General features: G+C 35.7%; 1 protein-coding gene across 1 annotated transcript in view; it reads right to left on the bottom strand.

Annotated features, from left to right (window-relative positions):
* Positions 1 to 23019, bottom strand: part of DPYD (dihydropyrimidine dehydrogenase) — an 886622-nt gene that overhangs the window by 487240 nt on the left and 376363 nt on the right. The window contains exon 11 of the mRNA XM_061121314.1: positions 10601 to 10811. Coding sequence (XP_060977297.1) covers positions 10601 to 10811 — 211 coding nt within the window. The remainder of the gene's footprint in view (positions 1 to 10600; positions 10812 to 23019) is intronic.

The raw sequence follows: 23019 nt of genomic DNA, 5'->3' as shown, positions 1-23019 counted from the left end.
GGGAAACAAATATTGGTATAATACTCGTGGTGTCACTCTGTATCTTACTTCTCTTTAAAAAGCTGCAATTGGTAATTATAATTAGCAGATATGAAAGAAGAAATTAGGCATGTGTGGCATCACCAATGCAATGAACATGAACTTGGGCAAACTCCAGGAGATGGCAAGGAACAGGGAGGACTGGGGCACTCCAATCCATGGGGCCGCAAAGAGCGACTGGGCGACTGAACAACAGCACACCCTTGCCAAGAGTACAGCTTGACAGCTGCCCAGTTGAGGGTGCCTTAATACTAAGAATCTTCCTGCTTCAGCTTCCCAACAGGGAACCTGCATTGTTGGATCACACCTGTGACTGCTGAGTAATTTACCTACTTCCGGCATCTAATAGCAGGAAGCACGTTTGCCTTCTGATATGAAGCACCTTAAGGGTGACTTCATGGTTTCCCAACTATTTGAAGAATATTACAAATGGTTCAAACCCAAGCAGAGAGAAGGAAGATCCAGCACCTACCAGAACTGTCACATTAACACAAAGATCTCTCCAATATTTAAGCCTCATTTATCAGTTGGGTGTGTATAGGACAAAATTCAGAATCCCTGGCTTAGCATGTAAGTCTCCTAATTTCACCTAAATTTGTAGACAAACTTCCTCCAATCTTACCCCTGTCCACTTGCCACCATATCTTAACATGCAGCGTGTGCTCCAGCTAAACAGAATTTCTCACTACTGTCTGGTCACCTGAGGCTGTTTATCAGCTTGCACCTTGTATATGATATTCCCTCTAACAGAGAAAATCCTTGTTGTTGTTTAGTCACTAAGTCGAGTCCAACTCTTCACACCCCCATGGACTGAAGCACACCAGGCTATCCTGTCCTTCACCATTTCCTGGAGTTTGCTCAAACTCATGTCCACTGAGTCGGTGATGCCATCCAACCACCTCATCCTCTGTTGTCCCCTTCTCCTCCTGCCTTCAATCTTTCCCAGCATCAGGTGAGCTCTTTGCATCAGGTGGCCAAAGTATTAGAGCATCAGTTTCAGCATCAATCCTTCCAATGAATATTCAGGGTTTATTTCCTTTAAGATTGACTGGTTTGATCTCCTTGCTGTCCAAGGTACTCTCAAGAGTCTTCTCCAGCACCACAGTTCAAAAAGCGTCAATTCTTGGACGATCAGCCTTCTTTATGGTCCAAAGCTCACATTCATACATGACTACTGGAAATATCATAGCTTTGATTATATGGACCTTTGTTGGCAAAGTAATGTCTCTACTTTTTAATACACTGTCTAGGTTTGTCATGGCTTTTCTTCCAAGGAGCAAGCATCTTTTAATTTCATGGCTGCAGTTATGTGCAGTGATTTTGGAGCCCAAGAAAATAAAGTCTGTCACTGTTTTCATTGTCTCCCCATCTATTTGCCATGAAGTGATGGGACCAAATGCCATGATCTTAGTTTTTTTAATGTTGAGCTTTAAGCCAACTTTTTCACTCTCCCCTTTCACTTTCATCAAGAGGCTCTTTAGTTCCTCTTCACTTTCTGCCATAGTGGTGGTGTCATCTGCATATCTGAGGTTATTGATATTTCTCCCAGCAATCTTGATTCCAGTTTGTGCTTCATCCAGCCAAGCATTTCTCATGATGTACTCTGCATATAAGTTAAATAAGCAGGATGACAATATACAGCCTTGACACACTCCTTGTTCTATTTGGAACCAGTCTGTTGTTCCATGTCCGATTCTAATTTGTGCTTCTTGACCACATACAGGTTTCTCAGGAGGCAGACAATGTGGTCTGGTATTCCCACCTCTTGAAGAATTTTTCACCATTTGTTTTGATTCACAGAGTCAAAGGCTTTAGTATAGTCAATGAAGCACTCAATGAAGTAGAAGTCAATAGTCAATGAAGCAGAAGTAGAAATTTTTCCAGAATTCTTTTGATTTTTCTATAATCTAACAGATGTTGGCAATTTGATCTCTGGTTCCTCTGTCTTTTCTAAATCCAGCTTGAACATCTGCAAGTTCTTGGTTCATGCTGAAGCCTATCTTGGAGAATTTTGAGCACTACTTTGCTAGCATGTGAGATGGGTGGAATTGTGCAGTAGTTTGAACACTCTTTGGTGTTGTCTTTCTTTGGGATTGGAATGAAAACTGACCTTTTCCAGTCCTGAGGCCACTGCTGAGTTTTCCAAGTTTGCTGACATATTGAGTGCAGCACATTCACAGCATCATCTTAGCATCATCTTTTCAGGCTTGAGCAGGAGAAACTCCTACTCAAGCCCTAAAACCCAGACCAAACATCACTGCATATTAGCATTATGCTACATTATGCTACAGTGCATGGATTATTTACATGCCTGTTTCTCTCATTAGCCTATATGAGTCCCTGAAAGGCAAAGACTCCCTTTTACTCATATTTGTATTCTTAGTGCCTGGATAGGCCCTAAAACATATTTGGGTATTAAAAAGTTATTCATTGAATGAAAAATAATGAGAGAATAAATAATAGAAATCATAAAATAAAAAGTTAAATTTTGGACATAAAAATGAAAAATTCAGACCTTCATTTATAATGATGAGAAAGAACATGCATGAAATAAGTAGGATGATAACTTTCTAAAGACATGCTATTTTTTTAATATAGCTTTTAAAAATGACTGTAAAATGACTACTTAATCTAACAATGTGGTGTTGAGCAAGTTGCATAATCTCCCCCTGGCTCTCTCCCTTCCACCCCCATTCCACCTGGAAACTCCTACACATCACTCAGCCTTCAATTTACAACCCACTTCCTCTAGGAAGCTTCTCTGAACCTTCAGATTGTTCTCTCTCTGCTTCCCCGGGGACTCTAAACTTCTCCCAGCACAATTTATTATGAATGTGAGTCTTGCCTGGTTAAACTGCATTCCTGGATGCCAAGTTTGCATCTACCTGTTCTCCACTTTATCCTGAGAACACACTCAGTGTCTGAAACAGCAGGCCATCAGAAACTATTAGCTAAACAAATAAACTTGTGAAATTAGGAGTCTGCAGTATATTATCTCTTAAGTCCCTTCCAGCAGTCTTCCTGGTGGTTCAGTGGTAAAGAATCTGCCTGCAATGCAGATATGTGTTCCATCTCTGGGTTGAGAAGACCCCCCTAAAAAAGGAAAGGGCAACTCACTCCAATATTCTTGCCTGGAAAATCTCATGGACAAAGGAGCTCCGTGGGGTTGCAAAAGTGTCAGACAAGGCTTAGACACTAAACAAAATCAGTTAAGTCCCTCCCACAATATTTGGAAATGTAAGTAAGGAAAACATCAGTGCTAGTATGCCTGCTACTCTACTTTTCAATTTTATCTATCCATTCCTAGTCATATCAATCATCAGTGAGGCCCTTCCTCTAACATTTCTGCCATCAATCAAAAAGTTCTCCTAGCTAGCATTAAAGTACAGTATTCCTTAATCTGTACTTTGAAACTATACTGTAAACATTTCTGTTTATAAAAATGTATATAATAGGGAAAATCTGATCAATTATGACACATTCTCAACTTGATATTCCATTCCATCCCTCTCCTTTTTATTTTTGGTAAGGCAGAAAAGGAATTCTGAAAGTTAAAAGCCACAAAAAGTAGACAATTATTCAAAGAAAAGTTTGCTGAATTTCTAAATGCCATCAATGGCTTCTGAAGGAGCTGTTTTATTGTTTGAAAGATGAAACATGCTTGTTAAAAAGGGCAGGTTATTAAAATGCCCTAGTGTTCCCACTTCCATTAGCAAAGTAGCATATAAATAACATTTAATAAGAAAAAAAGCAAATTAAACATACTGATGCCATGTCTTTTCAAGCACAGATAACTATGACTATTGGGCACTTGACTCATGTACTGCTCAATTTAAAATATTTTTCTAGTTTTTCCCAATACCTAAAATAACGGAGGAAAAACGGGCCCTTTTGAAAAATTCCTGAATATCTGCATCGTCATGGATTCATGCACACTATTCCTTACATACCTAGCCTTTTCAAGCTCTGGCTTAGGCCAGAATAAGGCAAATTAACCTATGGGCTGCTCCTTTTTTCAGGGTGACAGCAACTGAATCAAACTACACTTGAAGCTAGTATTGGCAGAATCTTTTATTTACTCCACGAGGTTTTGGAAAACACTCTCTGAGGGCCTTCTAATAAGAGGAGCTGGTAAGTCATTTTATAGCCTCCCCACCATCCTGCCAGCCCCTCCCCACACCCTACCCCCCAAAAAATAACACTTCCTTATGGAACTAATTGCTATTAATGCTATGAAGGCAGCTGTTCTCTGAGGGGGGTAGTAAAGGTTCAGAAAGCGCTGGGCATTGTGTTTCCTCGTGGTCTCTAGTGAGACGAGCCAGAAGAAAACGCAGCCTCTGGGTGAAGCGCACAGACTCCTTCCCTGGGAGCACCACACACGCATGCTGCGCCCGGAGACGCGCGCGCAGAGCTCAGTCACCTCGTCACTTGTAGCCTGAGCAGGCTGGGCGGCGTTTTCCTGAGTGGGTCTCACTGCCGCCATTCATCCTTCTTCCGAAAACAAAGGTTTTTCACCTTAGTTATCTAATCCCATAATTTCTGAGTACTTAAAGGCTCCAATTTAGCAACATCAACAGTGCTTCTCTCTTTCCTTGTTCACATAAAAATGAGCAATCATACAAAACAAAAATTTGGCCCAGACTTTACCTTGTTCAAGAGGAGAAAACAAAGATATTAAACATATCCTCTGCTCTTTAAACATTTATTTGCTTCATGGAAAACCCAAAATACAGATTTCTAAGTACTAAAAGTAGTTGAAAAAAATTCCTCTCAATGGTATAAAAATCATCAGAATTGATCATAAAACATTTTGAAAACATATGATACAGTTACAAAACTGTGTACTTTTTTTCTGTAAAGTAAAAATAATGAAATAAAGAAAACATTTTCTCATTTAAAAATTCATAATTTGTAAGAGCTTCTGTTTTACTCATTTACAGAGACATGTGGACAGAGCCTGCAAGGCCCCAGATGAAGTCCTAATTCTCAAGGCTTTTATTCTTAGACAAGATTCATACCGTCATAAGGGTGTACTATAACTCAACTATAAATCAATTTAATTATTAAAGTGCGATTTTGTTACACAAGGATAGTAACATCTACAACGTAAGAGATGTTCACTACGTGCTAGACATATATCTAAGTGCCTTACATATATTATTAATTTATTTATTCTTAAAATAACGCTAGAAGGTAGATACTATAATTTTCCTTCTTAAAAGATCAAGATCATGAAGTACAAAGAGGCTAAGGGAGCCAGATTTCCAGCTGGGCAGCCTGGCTCCAGAGCCCCTGCTCTAAGCTGCTACATCAGACAGACTCTAATAGTGTCATATTTATTGGATTATAAAGAGTTCAACAATTTATGCCAAAACAAGGGAAAAATCAATAGCAAAGAAAAAACAGAATTACTTTTCTAACATTTATGTTTTCTAAGAAAAATAAATCAAATAAGCCCCATAGCAGGAAAAATATAACAACTAGGTATAATAAAACTGGAAAAGACTCTGAGGCTGGGAAACACTGAAGGCAAAAGAAGAGCGTGGCAGAGAATGAAGTAGTTAGATAGCATCACCAACTCAATGGACATGAAATGGAGCAAACTCTCAGAGACAGTGAAGGTCAGAGCAGCTTGGCGTGTGGCAGCCCATGGGATCGCAAAGAGTTGGACATAACAAAGAGTCACAAGAGACTGAGCAACAACAACAAATAAAGAAATTAAAATCTTAATAAGAATCAAGTCAAATCAAATGCACAAATATAAACTAAGTATCTATCATGGCTATTATTGGGACTACAACGTACTGTAAAGATACATCCTCTGTCCTTTGGGGGTTTACAATCTAACTAGAAGATAAATTATTACAGGTTCTGAAACATCAAAGCACATGGGTCTTTTCAAAGTAGACATTGCAAAGGAATGAGAGGATGACTTGGTGCAGCATGTGAGAGAGGCACCGAGGTCATGGCGGAGCTGACAGCGCCCTCCTTCAGCTGTGGGAAAGCAGACAAAACTGTATCATCTACACCTCCTAGGGATGTGCAAACAAGGACATATGTTATCACCTCCCCTGAGAAAATGAAACTGTGAGGTCAGTAAAAATGGTAACAGATTCTCCTTATCAATTCCAAACTAACAATAGAGATTTTTCATAACATTTTTTTTCGTAACTGGTAGTTTGGTTCCAGGCAGAAAGAAAAGGGAATAAAATAAGGATAAAAGTATCTTAAACTTGACATTGTCCTAACAAAAAGAGGGAAAATTCAACTCCATAAACACTGATGTTGGTGTTTAACAGAAGAAAAGACTTCTTATATCATGAAACATATGCTCTTACAATAAATAAATATATGTTTTAAAATTTCCAGTGAAGGGCAATATTTGTGGAGTAGAAATGCCAATTAGATGCAGCCCGTGCTTAATTTACTGAGAGCTTTTAAAATCAGACTTGAATACTAAAATCCAAACTAAATGTGATTTGGGATCTTACATTCTTAGAGGGAATGGATGAGAATTTTGAAAAGGTGGAACCACCTTGAGTTTTTCATAGAAAAGATATTAAATAAGGCTAAGAATTTATCATCCCAATCAAATTAGAAATTGGACAATATACTACCTTTAGAATTTGTAACAGTAGTTAATGAAGGATTCAATTAAATTGTGCTTATAATAAGCACACATAAATTCCACGCATAAGGATGTGGAATATGTACTCTTTTGTTCTTAGTTTCTACTCACTGCTACAATCCAAAAAAAAAAAAAAAAGAGAGAGAAATAAAACAGAATTAAGTAAAATAATGATGATTACTTATAATTGTGATAAGCCTTGGGAAGAATGAAATAATTAGCAACTGTAATCTAAGGATATTATACAAATTTATTTTATAAATTTGACACATTTTTCTTTTCTATAGGCTATTGAGGCAGTTACTATTTTTATGACATGAAGTAAGTATTAGAGATACACTTGGTGCTTAATACTAAAGCTATTTTATATTCTCCATTGTGTAACACATAAATTAAGGGACTTACAAAATAATGTAGTATATAAGAAAAAATTAGATAAATAATTTTCTTCGAATTTCCCAATTCAGTTTACCTTTACAAACAACTATTATTGATATAATTGAGACACTACAATTTCATTTCACTATTTTCACTTAAAATATTATTGTAATCAGATAATGTGGAGAGTATAAATTATCACTGTATTGTCATTTATTTCATTCCTTTAATTCTTCAGCATATATTTACATAATACATTCACCAAGTATTTTCCAAATTAACCACTATGGAATCCACCCTGTACTAGATACTAGGAGGAACAGTTCAATGGGGAATACTGGAAAGTAAAGCTAGGCACATAGTACAGAAAATCATTTGCTGAAGTTCTCAGCCAGTCAGTAGGAGTTTCATCCTCTTGTACAGGGTAACACTGGGTGACTTTAATGAAAAGCAAAATTGGAATTAGATATCTGAATCTGGGATATCATTTTTGAACTTTAGTGAGAAGAGAACTATTGTACCATTTCCAATAATAGCAAACTTGAGAGGAAATCAGTCTTAGGGCAACCTGATGATGAGATCCTTATTTTGTGCTTATCTCTCTAAATGTATTCTAAACTTAATAAAACAAACCTTTTGTTTGAAGGTCTGCCTCCAGCCCCAGTCTGTGAAGTTTTTAAGTTCAAGAAATATCTCATTCATCTTTGTACTCTCCAGAATACATTTTGGTACCTGGCATTCACTAGAAACTCACTAAATGCTTGTTACATGCATGAGCATAAACAGAGGATGAAATATCTGCTGAGAAATGAAGAGTAGAGAAAGAGATTTCAGAGTCATTTTATACAGAAGTGCAGTAGTGCTTATTGTAAGTCTGGCTACCACTTGCCACATAGAAGTTGTCTGTTAAATATTCTTAACAGGAATTAATGTATGGATGGATAAATGAATAAATGAGTTCAGTGAAGAAATAAATATATTAAGAAAAAAGAAAATGGGCAAAGTCTGAACTTTTTAGAGGAAGGAAACAGTCAGTGACAGTGGAAAAGGAACAGTTAAAAGAAAAAGCAAGATAATGGAGTGTCATAAACAATAATAAAGTGTTACAGTTTCAATTCCAAAGCACTTTCACATTACTTCATTTTAATTCTGACAACTGTCCTGAGAGGTAGAAAGAGTATGTATTATTATCCATGTTTTGTTACAGAGGAAGAAGCTGAGGCTCAGAAAGGTTAAGTGACGCAGAAGAGAGTTTTTCAAACAGAAAGAAATATTTAACACTGTTAAATGCAGAAAATAGAATAAGGAGTGAAAAGATTATGTCGAGTTTTGTGTGCAGTTCACTGGAGTCTGTACAAAGTGAGCCTGGGAAGGAGTGAAGAAGAAGGGTAGGAAAGCAAATTGATGATTTAAGAAAGAGGTTATAAGTAAATATATTGAAATATATAATACCACATATGCAATAATCACAAAAGTATTACACATAAATCATATCACAGGAGTATTGAGATGGGAAAAGATTCAGGGCAGAAGAGACATGAACAGCTTCTCTTCTTACCCAAACTGACAACTTGCTTCCTACAATCTGATTTTCACTATATCTGATAACATGTGCACATGAAAGTTTTCTTTGAAATTGCTGTTTCAAGATTTTAAATACCACTTGGGTAGGATCTTCCTGATCAACTTTTCACAAATTATATTTCTCCCTACCATTTTTTAAATGTATTCCATTCAAAAAACAGTATTGAATATATTTAGAAAGCAGTAGAGATGTGAATGCTATTTAACATTGCAGCTCTTCCAGCTCCCCTCTAACTAGAAAGTAGCTCTCATTAATGTCAACGTTGAAGGTCCTCGTAAAGCAAGTAGTTTTATTTGAGGAAAATTTTCTCAAGCGGTTTGTTTTTCAAGTCAGGAGGAGGGAGAAAAAAAGGGAAAGGGAAAGTTTAATCCTTTTTCCTTGATTTCTCTAATGTATATGGGGTGAAACATATAGAGCACTGGATGAAACATACACAAGTAAATTTTGGAACAAAATTCACAAATAAATTTTTAAATGATTTAGTCCAATAAACACAAGTAAATCTGATTTTCTTTTCTTCTACTCAATATTTTAAATATTAAGTTAAATCTTTCACTCTTCACACACATACCAACATAAGCTTTGGAAAGCTGTATTCTATGATTTTCTGAGTCACATCTACTTAAGTTTGCTAGGGAAAAGATATATTTTTCTTAATATTAGAGTTGTCAGTTGTGGAACGTAAATTTAAATGGTAAGATAAATTGTTTTTTGATAGACAAAAAATCAACAGAATTGCAAGTTAAGTGATTCAAATTTTTACTCAGTCTTCAGTCATATACAGAGCAGTAAGAATATTATGATCTTTTTTTAGATAACAGAATACAGTTTATACGTTGCTCTCTTTTTCCCTCCTGAACTCATCAATGAATAACAAAGCGCACTGTGACTATGTCTGCATATCACATAAATGTCTAGATGAAAAGTGACAAATTCAGGCCATCATCCAACTATTTGAAAACATTTATCTTGATGACATTAAACATCTGGATGTTTCCAAATACCAAGATGTTTGATGTCCTGCAGATAAAATATCCTGATGAGTGGTTAAACGTTTTACTTATCTATTGGATAAAAATGCACATTTGCAAGCATTATCTTTTTCTGTTTCAGACCCAAAATGTAATTTTAGCACGGATATAGTAGGAAGCTATAGGAATCATCAGGTTCAGAAATTTTACTTACTGTTTTTCCTAATGAATCTTGAAATTAGAGAAACATCTTTCTTTATTTTCCTTTTAGTTAATGAAATAGATGTCATTTTGACGGTGTGCAGTAAAAGGTAAAAGATTTGCAAAGTGAAGGGTACGGAGGAACCTAAACCTTTATGTAAAGTGGCCCACAAAAACACTGTGTGCAAGGCAAACAACACAAAATAGTCTTAGTTGATTGACTTATTATTCAGTTGGAATGTTATATATTTCTTTTTCTCATATCTTGTTCAAAGCATTTTGTTCTTAGCATGTCCATTTATGCCATTTAGATGAAATGACAGAAGTTCAAATTTCCTAATTTGACAATTTTGATATTTCTATTGATAATTTGGTATGCAAATAATAGTAAACATGAATTCTATTTTTGACTATTCATTAGATCTTAATTTGCTTGAATCACTGAAGATTGGCTATTACAAGTTCTCTGTCACATTTTCTTATTCTAGGTCTAATTGAAGAAAAAGCTGATTTTTACAGAGGAAACAAGGCAAACATTGTTACAAAGTAGGATATGTATTTTGACTATAAGCTTAAAAGAAAGATTAATGTTGTCTTCGATTCCCAGTACTTTAAAAATAATTCTGTATAAGTATTAAATACCATTACTAAGTCTTGAAAATCAAGATTTCTGGCATTCCATACTAGAAGAAGGAAATGAATCTTCAAGTGAAAAACAATTCCCTGAAAGCTGGAAACCATTATGGCAGTAAAATAACAGACAATTGCATAACACATTTCAGCTCCCAAGCACTCTACCTTTAGGATCACTCAGAACTGAGCCAAAGGCACTGATGACCACATCGGCTTTCAGACAGACTATCTGATCTTCATCTTCATTCCATTTTCCAGTTTCATCTTGCTCTGTCCGAATAAATTGCACAGCAACAATTCTCCCACCTTTTACTATAACCTTCCGTGGAGACAAGAAAGGCAAAAATTCACATTTTTCTTCTCTAGCAAGCTCCATCTAAAATGAAACAGAACAGAGAAAAACCTGAAAATGTTTCTTCTTGATTTAATATTTGATTTTTAATTCAATTATTCATGCTAAAGCTTATAATGTTTAAATCAACATGAAGTTTTTTTCTTTCACCAAAGCTGAGATTCAGTTATCAGCTGTTAACATTCTGTAAATCACTGACACAGGAAGTCTTGGATTGAAGTTGTCATGTGAAATATTATAGATCATGGAGAGCGTGCATGCATGCTAAGTCGCTTCAGTCATGTTTGACTCTGAGCTACCCTACGGACTTTTGCTCTCCAGGTTCCTCTGTCCACGGGATTCTCTAGGCAAGAATACTGGAGTGGGTTGCCATGCCCTCCACCAGGAGATCTTCCAGACCAGGAGACTGAACCTGTGTCTCTTGTCTCCTGAACTGGCAGGTGGGTTCTTTACCACTAGCGCCATCCGGGATGTCCAGATCATGACATCACAAGCTATTTCTGAGGTTTTAGGTAGTGCATGCCCTATGGCTGGCGGTGTGTGAGGTTTCTCACTAGAATAGCACGGTCTCCTTGTGCTTTTATTTCTGTAGGTTAAGTTCTCTTTTTAATCATCCCTTTTATGAAAATAAATTCTGATTATTACCAGGCTGCATATATCTAAACTAGCAAAAAGTCCATAAAGTGGGTGAGCAAGTCTCTGGAAGTAACTGATTAAAATGATAGGAAAGAGAAAAGATTAGAGAAAATCCATAGAACCATGAAACAAGTAATATTTATTTTTACTTTTGAAAAAAAAAAAGAAAATTTCAAGAAAGAGAAACAAACATGTTCCTCTTGACAAATTCCCAGTTATTCCATGTATCTCACATTAATTTATTCTGCCATAAAATTGGACACCCCAGTTTTTGTTTTCATGCCCCTAATGGGATGTCTATTAAGATAGAATGTTAAGATTTATTTATTTACTTCTTTTTCCACTTACTGTTTTGGGGGCCAGGCCTTTGTTAATGTGACCCTAACCAGTATGTTGACTAGTCTTTTGCAGGAAATGTAAAAACAACCCATAGGAGAGGTTGTGAGTGTGTCTAGTCTCACTCTTTCCCTACCCAATGGAAGAAAGGTAGATTCTCAGTTGACAAGTGAGGTTGAGAAAGTTGAATGTGTAAGGCTTCTAACCAGGAATTATTTGGGCTACAACAAAATGAAAAAACTGAGATAAAATGTAACTTGCTCAATGTTACCATGAAGCGATGGACCCATCTCTCAGCACTCCAACCATGAGCGGTGGTTCCAATCTTTGCAGTACATCAGAATCACCTTAGAAGACCTGATACAACACTGCACGGGCTTACCCCCAGTTTTACAGGACTGAATGAGGCCTGAGAATTTGCATTTCTAACAAATTGCTAGGTGATGCTTTGCTGCTGTCCCAGAAGTGACCCTTTGTGAACCACGTCATTTTAGACTATAGCTGCCTATCTCTGAACTTCAGTTGATCTATACCATGAATTTTCAGTGAGATTAGATCACCCATTGATCTATACCATGAACTGTCAGTGAGATTAGTATCACCCATAAGGGGGTGAAATTTTTTTTCCTCAGAGAAGAAAAATTCTTACATAACATAATAGCATAGAGTCACAGCATATAAACAAATATACAGAATATTTATGGTATGAAAATTACAATGTCATAAAAATCTAAAAACTCTAAAGCAACTCCTTCAAGGGATGATTTTTTAATTTGAAAAACACATTACTATATATTGAAATGAAGCTATTTCAGTCTGTCTTAATTAAGATATTTTTTGAAAACTGGTTTTGAAGACTTGAAAACTGAGCTCCACAAACTACTATCACACAATCTTTTCCTTTTAATTATAAAATTAAGAGATAAGCAATAGCAAAACCAATAAATAAATGGATATTGCGGGTGGTAAATACACAAGACAGTGGCTTTCAAAATGCTCGTGGTTTAGAAGGGAAAGAGAAGTAAGTGAAATTGAATAGTTTGAAACCTACTTCCACTGCTTATTTGGGATAGTAGCTGAATCGCTTTGACCTTACATATAAAAAGGGGATAACAATACCTAGCTACATTAATTGGTTTGTGGTGTTGCTTAAGGCAATTCAGAAATGTAAAACACCTGAAGCAAACTTAACTTGTAGAAGGTGAAATAAATGCAATTTATTTGAAGTTGTCCTTTTCTGAATTCACTTTTCCCCCAAATCATTTTTCAACCTACTCAGTAACACTTAGCTCTAAGATCATGACTCCAACATAAAGGTAACTCAACAGCAAAGGTAAGGGGGAAAAAAAAAAAAAGGAAAAGCCAAAAAAACTTCTACTCCTCTTTCAGTTCAGTTCAGTTCAGTTCAGTCGCTCAGTCTTGTCCGACTCTTTGCAACCCCATGAATCGCAGTACACCACGCCTCCCTATCCGTTTACCAATGCCCGAGGGTTACTCAAACTCACGTCCATCGAGTCGGTGATGCCATCCAGCCATCTCATCCTCTGTTGTCCCCTTCTCTTCCTGGCCTCAATCTTTCCCACCATCAGGGCTTTTTCCAATGAGTCAACTCTTCGCATGAGGTGGCCAAAGTACTGGAGTTTCAGCTTCAGCACCAGTCCTTCCAATGAACACCCAGGACTGATCTCCTTTAGGATGGACTGGTTGGATCTCCTTGCAGTCCAAGGGACTCTCAAGAGTCTTCTCCAACACCACAGTTCAAAAGCATCAATTTTTCTGCGCTCAGCTTTCTTGATAGTCCAACTCTCACATCCATACATGACCACTGGAAAAACCATAGCCTTGACTCGTTGGATCTTTGTTGGAAAAGTAATGTCTCTGCTTTTTAATATTCTGTCTAGGTTGGTCATAACTTTCCTTCCAAGGAGTGTTTTTTAATTTCATGGCTGCAATCACCATCTGCAGTGATTTTGGAGCCCCAAAAAAATAAGGTCTGACACTGAAAAATAAAGTCTGACACTGTTTCCACTGTCTCCGCATCTATTTCCCATGAAGTGATGGGGCCAGATGCCATGATCTTAGTTTTCTGAATGTTGAGCTTTAAGCCAACTTCTCATTCTCCTCCTTCACTTTCATCAAGAGGCTCTTTAGTTCCTCTTCACTCTCTGCCATAAGGGTGGTGTCATCTGCATATCTGAGGTTACTGATATTTCTCCCGGCAATCTTGATTCCAGCTTGTGCTTCATCCAGCCCAGCGTTTCTCATGATGTACTCTGCATATAAGTTAAATAATCAGGGTAACAATATACAGCCTTAACGGACTCCTTTTCCTATTTGGAACCAGTCTGCTGTTCCATGTTCAATTCTAACTGTTGCTTCCTGACTTGCATATAGGTTTTTCAAGAGGCAGGTGGGGTGGTCTGGTATTCCCATCTCTTTCAGAATTTCCCACAGTTTATTGTGATCCACACAGTCGAAGGTTTTGGCGAAGTCAATAAAGCAGAAATAGATGTTTTTCTGGAACTCTCTTGCTTTTTCAATGATCCAGCAGATGTTGGCAATTTGATCTCTGGTTCCTCTGCCTTTTCTAAAACCAGCTTGAACATCTGGAAGTTCATGGTTCACGTATTGCTGAAGCCTGACTTGGAGAATTTTGAGCATTACTTTACTAGCGTGTGAGATGAGTGCAATTGTGTGATAGTTTGAGCATTCTTTGGCCTTGCTTTTCTTTAGGATTGGAATGAAAACCGCTCCTCTTTAACTTTTTACAAAATAAAAATGTGTGGTGTCTGGAAAGCAAAATATTCCTTAAATACTTCAAATTACAAAATAAATACAGTCCCATACTATGACACGCTTTCTGTATCACTTTTGTCACCTTTGCAGAAGGGAGTGTCTCATAGCTCATCAATATAAACCAGCTTATTGTGTTTCAAAAATGTCAAGTGATGCTAAATTCTAATGATAATGGCAAACTTGACTGGAGAACAATGCTAAATCTTTAGGTTTGAGTAAATCAATACATGATGTGTATTTATAATAGTACTCTTTTCTGTGGAGGGCAAAAATAAAATCCCGAACTAAGGCTGCACATATTGGGAGCACATCTCAGACGCGTTTAGGGTGTGTTTCAATCCTTTCTACTCTTCTCTATGAATACTTAGATAGTATATATTATTATATGTAGATAATCTTATGTACTTTTTACCAAGTTTGGCATTTAACTTAGAATGAGTTATTGAACACTGCAAATAAATCAGAACTTTTAAGAATTTACAGTAAGATTAAGGCTGAATAAGATTTAGTGGTACTCTTGCATGGCTTTTGAGTAAAATTTATTGCCTAAAAAAAATGTAGAATTATGAGCAGGAAGAAACTGTATTTTAATATGCCCTCAACTAACATAATAACTTTTCATATGCAGCAGGGTTTATAACTTGTATTCGAATATTCAGTATTTGTGCCAGCTATCTGACTGTGCAGAGACGTCAGAAGGTATACACACTGGCCCCCAAGCAGACCATTCCATAATTCTGCTTTTGAAAATTACAATGTTATTCACTCTCTCAAATATTTAAGATTTGAGCAGCAGACATGAATCACACTCTGTCCTGCTATTTTGCTATTTGGTACCTAGATTTTCCATTTTACATAACATGACTTGAACATATATAATTATTTGGAAACTACTGATATTACACTGAAAAAAGAACTGAGATAATAAGATTTACTGTAGTCAATAGGGAAATATTAGGAAAATGAGAAATTCAAAGTAAGTGAAGCCATATGTTAAGTGAAATATCCTTTGAGTTATTTGAGGACAACAAAGGAATTTACTTCCATTACTATGAAATCTGTTGAAAATACAGACAATAATAATACTTATATTATTAATATAATAATAAATAATAATATTAAATAATAATTATTAATTATACTTATTATAATAATAAGTAATAAAAAGTACTTATATTTATTTTTAACTTCTCAACACATAATCATTTTTTAAGTGCTTAACACATAATTCATTTTAATTTTCACAAAGGAGATATGACATCTGTATATTAGTTGTTTATTTTAATTATCTAGCTTCAAAATTTTCTCTCTGTTGCAGCTCGAAAAGCCAAAAACACAGTGGGTACCATCATGATTTACAGATTGATCTCACAACCTCAGTGATTCTCCTGCTTGCTGGCCTCACAAACAAACCGTTGTGGGAAGAAGTATTCCTTCCTACAGAAGAGAAACTGATGCTCAGAGAAACCAAAGGAATATTAAGAAATGACGAAGCTTATCTAAAAATTATGATATGGCTAAATCAAAACCCTGTGGTATTTAATTTTATTCAAAGACAGAAATTTTAGTATATTTGAAAGAATGAGACTCTGTATAGCTACAGTTTTTGAATTTCAAAACAAGGCTAATTGGAACAGGAAAGGATCTAGCCAAAGGCAAATTAAAGGTAAGGGTTTGGCTGGATGAAGGCTGTCCTCAGTGGAAAGAGGAAATCCAACCTTCCTGGTCTAAGTAAGTTTATAGGTATAATCACAAAATACAGGAACCAGGTGATGGACTTATGAACTCAATATTGTAGATTAGTTAATGGAGACTCCTTGAACACAAAGGAAGGGCAAGTTTAGAACAAAGAAGTACTACTTCATAAAGCAAATAGTAGAGATATAGAACACATTATCTAAAGATAGAAAGATAGAAAATTAAAACAGAATTTAAATGTATTTATTTGTTAGACAGTAAACTGACACAAAGAGAATATCTTACTTAACTTTCTATCCCCAATATCCAGCTGTGACATTCAAATATTTAAGAAATGATGAGTACAAGAAAATGAACATTTGGACAGATGCCTGGCAAATCAGGATATAGTCTAGCCAATATGCCACATGAAAGGTTATCAGGTGGATTTCAGCCCTATCAGTATCTAATAAAATGACTGGCATACAGTTGACATTGAGTAACATTTTGTTTACGATGATGAATGACTAATATGAAAACCCCAAAGATATTCAAGCTAACAAAATGACAACCGACTAGTAGTAAATGGAGTCAACATTCATCCTAAAGAAAGGGACACTTAGTATTTAGAAGACATGCTACCTGACCAGGGCATCCTATACTGTGAGTTTGAAACAAAAAAGCAAATGGTACTCCTTCTCATTTGTCAGTTTCAGTGCCATATGTTTTATGATGGACCAGAGTGACCAGTGGTCTAACTTCATGAAGTAGGTTTTAACATTTTGTTGTTCAAATTAATCAGGCTCCTGTGCTAATCACTGGTTCACAGATGTCAGTGTCAGCGCCTTTTAATACCTAACACTTGAGTATGATCACTGTGTGTGCGCTCCATCGCTCAGTCGTGTCAGACTCTTCACAACCCCGTGGACTGTAGCCCACCAGGCTCCTCGTCCATGGAATTTTTCAGGCAAGCCTACTGGAGTGGGTTGCCGTTTCCTTCTCTGGGGGCCTCCTGACCCAGGGGTTGAATCTGTATCTCCTGCGTCTCCTGCATTGCAGGTGGATTCTTTATCACTGAGCCATCATGGAAGCCCCAATGATCATTAATAATCAACAATTCAGTGAGTTGAGTATATGGACACTTCTGTTCATGACACACATATTTATTTATTTACTTGTTTGATAAGCCTATTCTCATGAGGAACAACTGGTACACCAAGCAAACATACACATGTCTCTTGTCCTTTTCCCCACCAATAAATATTCAAGGGAATTGAATTCATAGAGACAAATGCATCCATAAGTTTCCATTTTTGAAGTCCAATAAATCGTTACTTTCTTTTCATACTGTCTGAGGGAAAAAAAAAAAAAACACTTCTTAGCTTTGATTTTTACCTCCATATTCGGGGAAAATATGTGGTTGATGCAGAGTGAAATAAAAATAGAGTGCTATAGCATGCAATAAAGATCGTCATTTTAATGATTAACTTTATGTAATGTGATGATTTGGTCTGATTAATATTACAGGCATCATACTGTGGAAATTATGAAACAACATAATTTACTATAATTAAAAGCATGATGTCAACTCATTTTTAGATTGCATATAGACAAAGTAAGCATAGGTTATAAACGATAATGAGCAGAACTCAAAACCAGCATACATTAAATTCTAATTGCCAAAGTTTGAGAAATTATGTGAAGAAACAATATTCTTTGTAAAGATTATCCTCTAACAGCTAGACATTCAACAAGTGATCAATTCTATCAATATATGAACATGAGGACCTCAGAGATAGCATTTCAAATCAAAATTGTTTGATACTCTGTATTGGCTAGTGATAATCTGGGAAAATATTATCTTTTATTTCATCACTATTAAATTATTCATACTACATAATAAGAACACTATCAATGTATTAACTTGCCAACATTTATTAAGTCCTTTTATGTACAAAAGTGGTGCTAGGCATTGTAGTTAATAAAATAATTCCTACTTTCAAAAATCTCTGAGAAAGAAAAATATGCAATTATATTTTGTGATAACGTATAAACACATTCTGTTTTAATGGCACATAAAAGGGCTATTTTAAACAGCAGTTGTGCAGGTCACAAAAGGGCTGCCTGAAAAATGTAAAATATAAACTAATCTTGAAAGAAGAGTAGGAATTAGTTAGAAATTCTGGTATGAAACAGATTATCTTCCTTCAGTGAGAGAAGGTGTAGGATGGCAAAAGAGTTTATCTCAAGAAAGAACGTGACCTGGTCAAATCCCCTTGTAAACATGCTAATGGAAGCAAGTTATCAATCAGCATTTGCAAGTGGGAGAGCAGTTATCCTTGTAATGCTTTTGCCAAGGTATACCTGCTAGTCTAGGACTGCTAAGGTAAACAAAACCTGGGATTTAGGCAGCATAGCTCTCTCTAAACAGTCATGTAAACTATGTGACTATCTGCATATAAATGGAGATGTTTTATAGTTAAAACAACTTCGTTTTGTGTAAGTGATAGAGCTACTAATGTTACTTAGAGACTACGTTATTCTTGATAAAAGCATACCCTGATGCAACAAGATGGCAGTCTTGTACCTTTGATCGTTTACCGCACACTTCATGTTTACTTGTATCCTTGAAATTATTAATAAAGCTGGATACAAGTTATAACTCTAATTCATGTGAGTTTGAATTCACAATCCAATCTTCTGGTTGTTTTGGTTACCAAGGAGACAAAGGAGGATAGAGAAAGAGACAGTAAACTCTGAAAATCTACTCCTGATCACATCTATTTAATTTATTAAAAACACCTTAATATATTTTGTACTTTTTGACTTATACAGACTCACAGTCTGTGGTGGAATGCAGAGCTTTGGATGTGCTTACCAGTCTCTGGAATACATAAGCTAACTCTGCAATTATTCTTTTCTAGGCAAAAGTTTGCTGAAACCACAAGTTGAGGTTACCTTTTTAGTACTTCCTATTGTGTTTGGCTTCTTTTAACTGGAAGATTTTAAAATTGAAGAATCTTGAACAGAAAGAAACATTTCTCCACATGAGCATTGTACTACACATTGGATATAGTTGCCCCTTATCTATGCTGTGTCATGATTAAGCTACAAAAACCAGAGATCCAATGCGTGGCATAATCTAGAGGCTTAAAACGCCTTTGCACGGGTATTATAAAATATATCATTTTTAAAAGAAGAGAGTATTTTTAAACATTATTCATTTATGACTGACAAAATGTTCTGAAATCTGACGAGCTTTTATTAATCCTCATCTTAGATTTTGCTACAATCAAGCTATTGTTGGAATATCTCACAAGATATTTGTTAGAATATTTGTTGGAATACAGTCAAACTACTGTTGGAATGTCTCACTAGATTACCTTCTGCATTATGTTGGTGCCTTTGTAATACTTTCTTCAATCTTGAAATGCCTCTTCATATAAATTCTATACAAATTAGGATCCTATGTCTTGTACAACTTACTAATCCTCTCTGATTCAACATTTTTTACTGATTTTTAATTTTAATTTCATATATTGCTTGGTTGAATTTTTTTTTTCTTTTTTTCTAAATTCGGTTATCTTTTAAGAGTTTGAAGGCCAGGGAAAATTGACATTTTCAATCTACTTGCAATGCTAGGTTGATATTGTAATAAAAGAAACTTTAAAAATTTAGATTAATATATATTGATAAACAATTGAATAAACTATTTATTCAAAAGCTATTAGAAGTAATTTTGAAGTATATATATGTATAAGATATAAATTACATATTTTAAATATTTTATATTCATTTAAAGTCTTCCTATAAGGTTTTCAATGCCCCTAAAGTACTTTATTCAACATACTTTACTGATCTGTTTACTTGGATCAAGCACTATTCTATACTTTCACTCAAACTCATGTTGAATGAGCCAAACCATTTGAAGGAGATTGCACTTTAATTTGTGTGATGAGTATAAAGTAATAACTACTCTATAAGTGTTATAATATAGGAAGCATAAAGAAATGTAAGGTCTCACAGGAGGGAGAGGCTAATTAGGATGGAGCTAAGGAAACCTTCAAAGAGAAAATGACATTTAGAACAGACATTGAAGGATGAGTTTATCTTTTTTAAGAGAAAAAAAAATCACTTTTAAAAAGAATGACAATTTTTTTTGTTTTTGTATTAACTCATACGTGCTTTTCATTTATTTTTATCTTTTAAACTGCATGCATGACCAATGTTTTTTAAAATTATACAAATTAGTTTTTAATATTTTCAATCTATAAAAAAGGAAAGATATTGGGAAGCTGAGATGAATATTATTAATGGAAGAGGAGCTTCTAAATTTCACATAAAAGTAAATAGAGTAATAACAACATAAAGTTTAATAGAGTAATAACAAAATGCCATTGTTTAATACAGTTTGATAGTGAACTGATACCAGATTAAAATGTGCACTGTTAATGAATCTGTGTGTATGTATGTGTATATAATATATATTATATATAAAACTCCAGGAGACAGTGATGGACAGGGAACCTTGGCATGCTGCAGTCCATGGGGTCACAAACAGTTGGACATGACTTACCGACTGAACAACCATGGGATCAATACATTCATGGGAAAGTTGGTAAACCTTTTTAAAAGGTGCATTGTTTTTAGCTCTACACGTATTCCTAAATAAACATGATGTAGCCATCCCTTGGGATTTTTGAAAATAAGTAAGTATTTAGAATATATAATCTTGAATGGGCACAAGCATTTTTTGGCTCCTGGCCTATTTACAGTCCTTGTTTTTCACTTACCACCTGAATTATCAAATGTAGTGTAGAATTCTGACAATCTCACCTGTCAGCTTCTTTGATATCCATGTCTTGACTGCAGCAGATTTTACCTCACCAACTGACTGGGGACACATTAATTGCAACTTGTTTCAAGTGTAGTATTTATAGATATTGCCAAAATTTTCAACACAGACTTCCTGTCATTTCATGAAGAGATAAAGCCTTCCTGTCCTACATATGCAAATATGTATCATTCGCATATCTTTCTTAAATGTTCAAAATACACAACTTGGGGAATAGAAGAACTTTTAGAAGCATATAGTTATAACACTGATTTTATAGATGGGCATATCAGACTAAAATATATAACCTAGACCCAAGTACTTCAACTTTGGGTTAATTCCTTTTGTGACTATTCCATTCTCTGAAATTTCAGTCTTTTCACAAAGGTAAACACATACAGATCCTTGGAATGTCATTCCCACATCATCATAAATTATTAAAGACATATTTAATATCTTAGTACCAGGAAAGTCCCTAACTACCATTAATTAACTTTGTGTTCCCAGGGACAATTGTGCCTGTTTGTTTGTCTGCAGGTATCTTCATATCACTACCTAGCTAATGGGTCTCTGATTACTTTCCATGGAGACCACCAGCTCAAATGATATGCAGGTGCCAACTATTGAAGAGCTGCTATAAGCATCACTCTTAACTAAGTAAAATTAATTTTGCCAGCTTATAAAGGTTATTTTCTAAAAATAGTCCCAGAGTCATATTTCTTAAAACTCAATAAAAACTAGAAAGCATTAGCTACTGGTAAGAAAATGCATATTTAGCTAGCAATATTTAGATGATGAAAGAAACTATGGATATCCCTTTAACATGATCATTTGACCTTAAAAATACTTCAGAGGAGACCTGCAGATCATGCCACATTAATGATCTAAAATGGGGAATGCTGTGTGGTACCAGAAGGATTCAATTAAAAGACACATATTTTTCACATAAAATGCATTTTTTCAGAGTTGTAATAACAGATGAAGACATTTTTGACTAACAGACCAGTCTATCTGCTTCTGTTATTTTATTATTAAAAATAATAAAGCAGCATTATCAAAATAGCTGACCTTCTGTATAGCTAAAAATACATGAAAACAGGCATTGTCAAAGTTAAATCAGTTATTATTCTGGCAAATGAACAGGTGGAATAAAATAGTGAGCCTAAATAAAACATAACAGAGGTAATGTATATTGGGAATTTGCTGCATGATGCAGGGAGCCCAAAGCTGGTGCTCTGTGACAACCTAAAGGGGTGGCAGGGGGAGGCAGGTGGGAGGGAGGTTTAAGAGCAAATGGGCATGGGTATGCCTATGGATGATTCATATTGATATGTGGCAGAAACCATCACAATACTGCAATTATACTGCAATTAAAAATAATATGAAATATAAAAAATAATCACAGAGGACTTCACTGGCGGACCACTGGTAAAGAATCTGCATGCCAATGCAAGGGACACAAGCTCAATCCCTGGTCCAGAAAGATCCCACATGCTGCAGGATACTAAACCCATGCACGACAGCTACTGAACCCACACTCCAGAGAGTCCATGCTTCACAAGAGAAGCCACCACAATGGAAAGCCCCTGCACCGCAACAAGAGAGGTTGCCCAGCTTGCCAGGACTAGAGAAAGCCCACATACAGCAACAAAACCTCAGTGCCGCCAAAAATTAAAACAACGGAATCAAAGATCTATTGTGTTTTGCTGCTATTGGGAAACTGAGTATGTTTCTTGGTATGTTCTCTGTGTGTGGGACTGTGCTATGAAAATAATTTTGTACTGCATTCTTCTCAGTAATAATTAATATGAACTACAAAGTCCTTCCCCAACCTTCTCCATTAAATTTATCAACTCAAGTGGGTCTGTTGAGTCCTGACCTTCATGCCTCCTTTTAGGGATTCCCAACTGCCTAAAGCATTTCTGCAGTTCTATCTGATCTGTCAACAGCTTT

This window comes from Dama dama, chromosome 20, assembly GCF_033118175.1.
Source record: "Dama dama isolate Ldn47 chromosome 20, ASM3311817v1, whole genome shotgun sequence".
Classification (NCBI taxonomy): Eukaryota; Metazoa; Chordata; class Mammalia; order Artiodactyla; family Cervidae; genus Dama; species Dama dama.
This window is presented reverse-complemented; position numbering and strand designations above follow the sequence as displayed.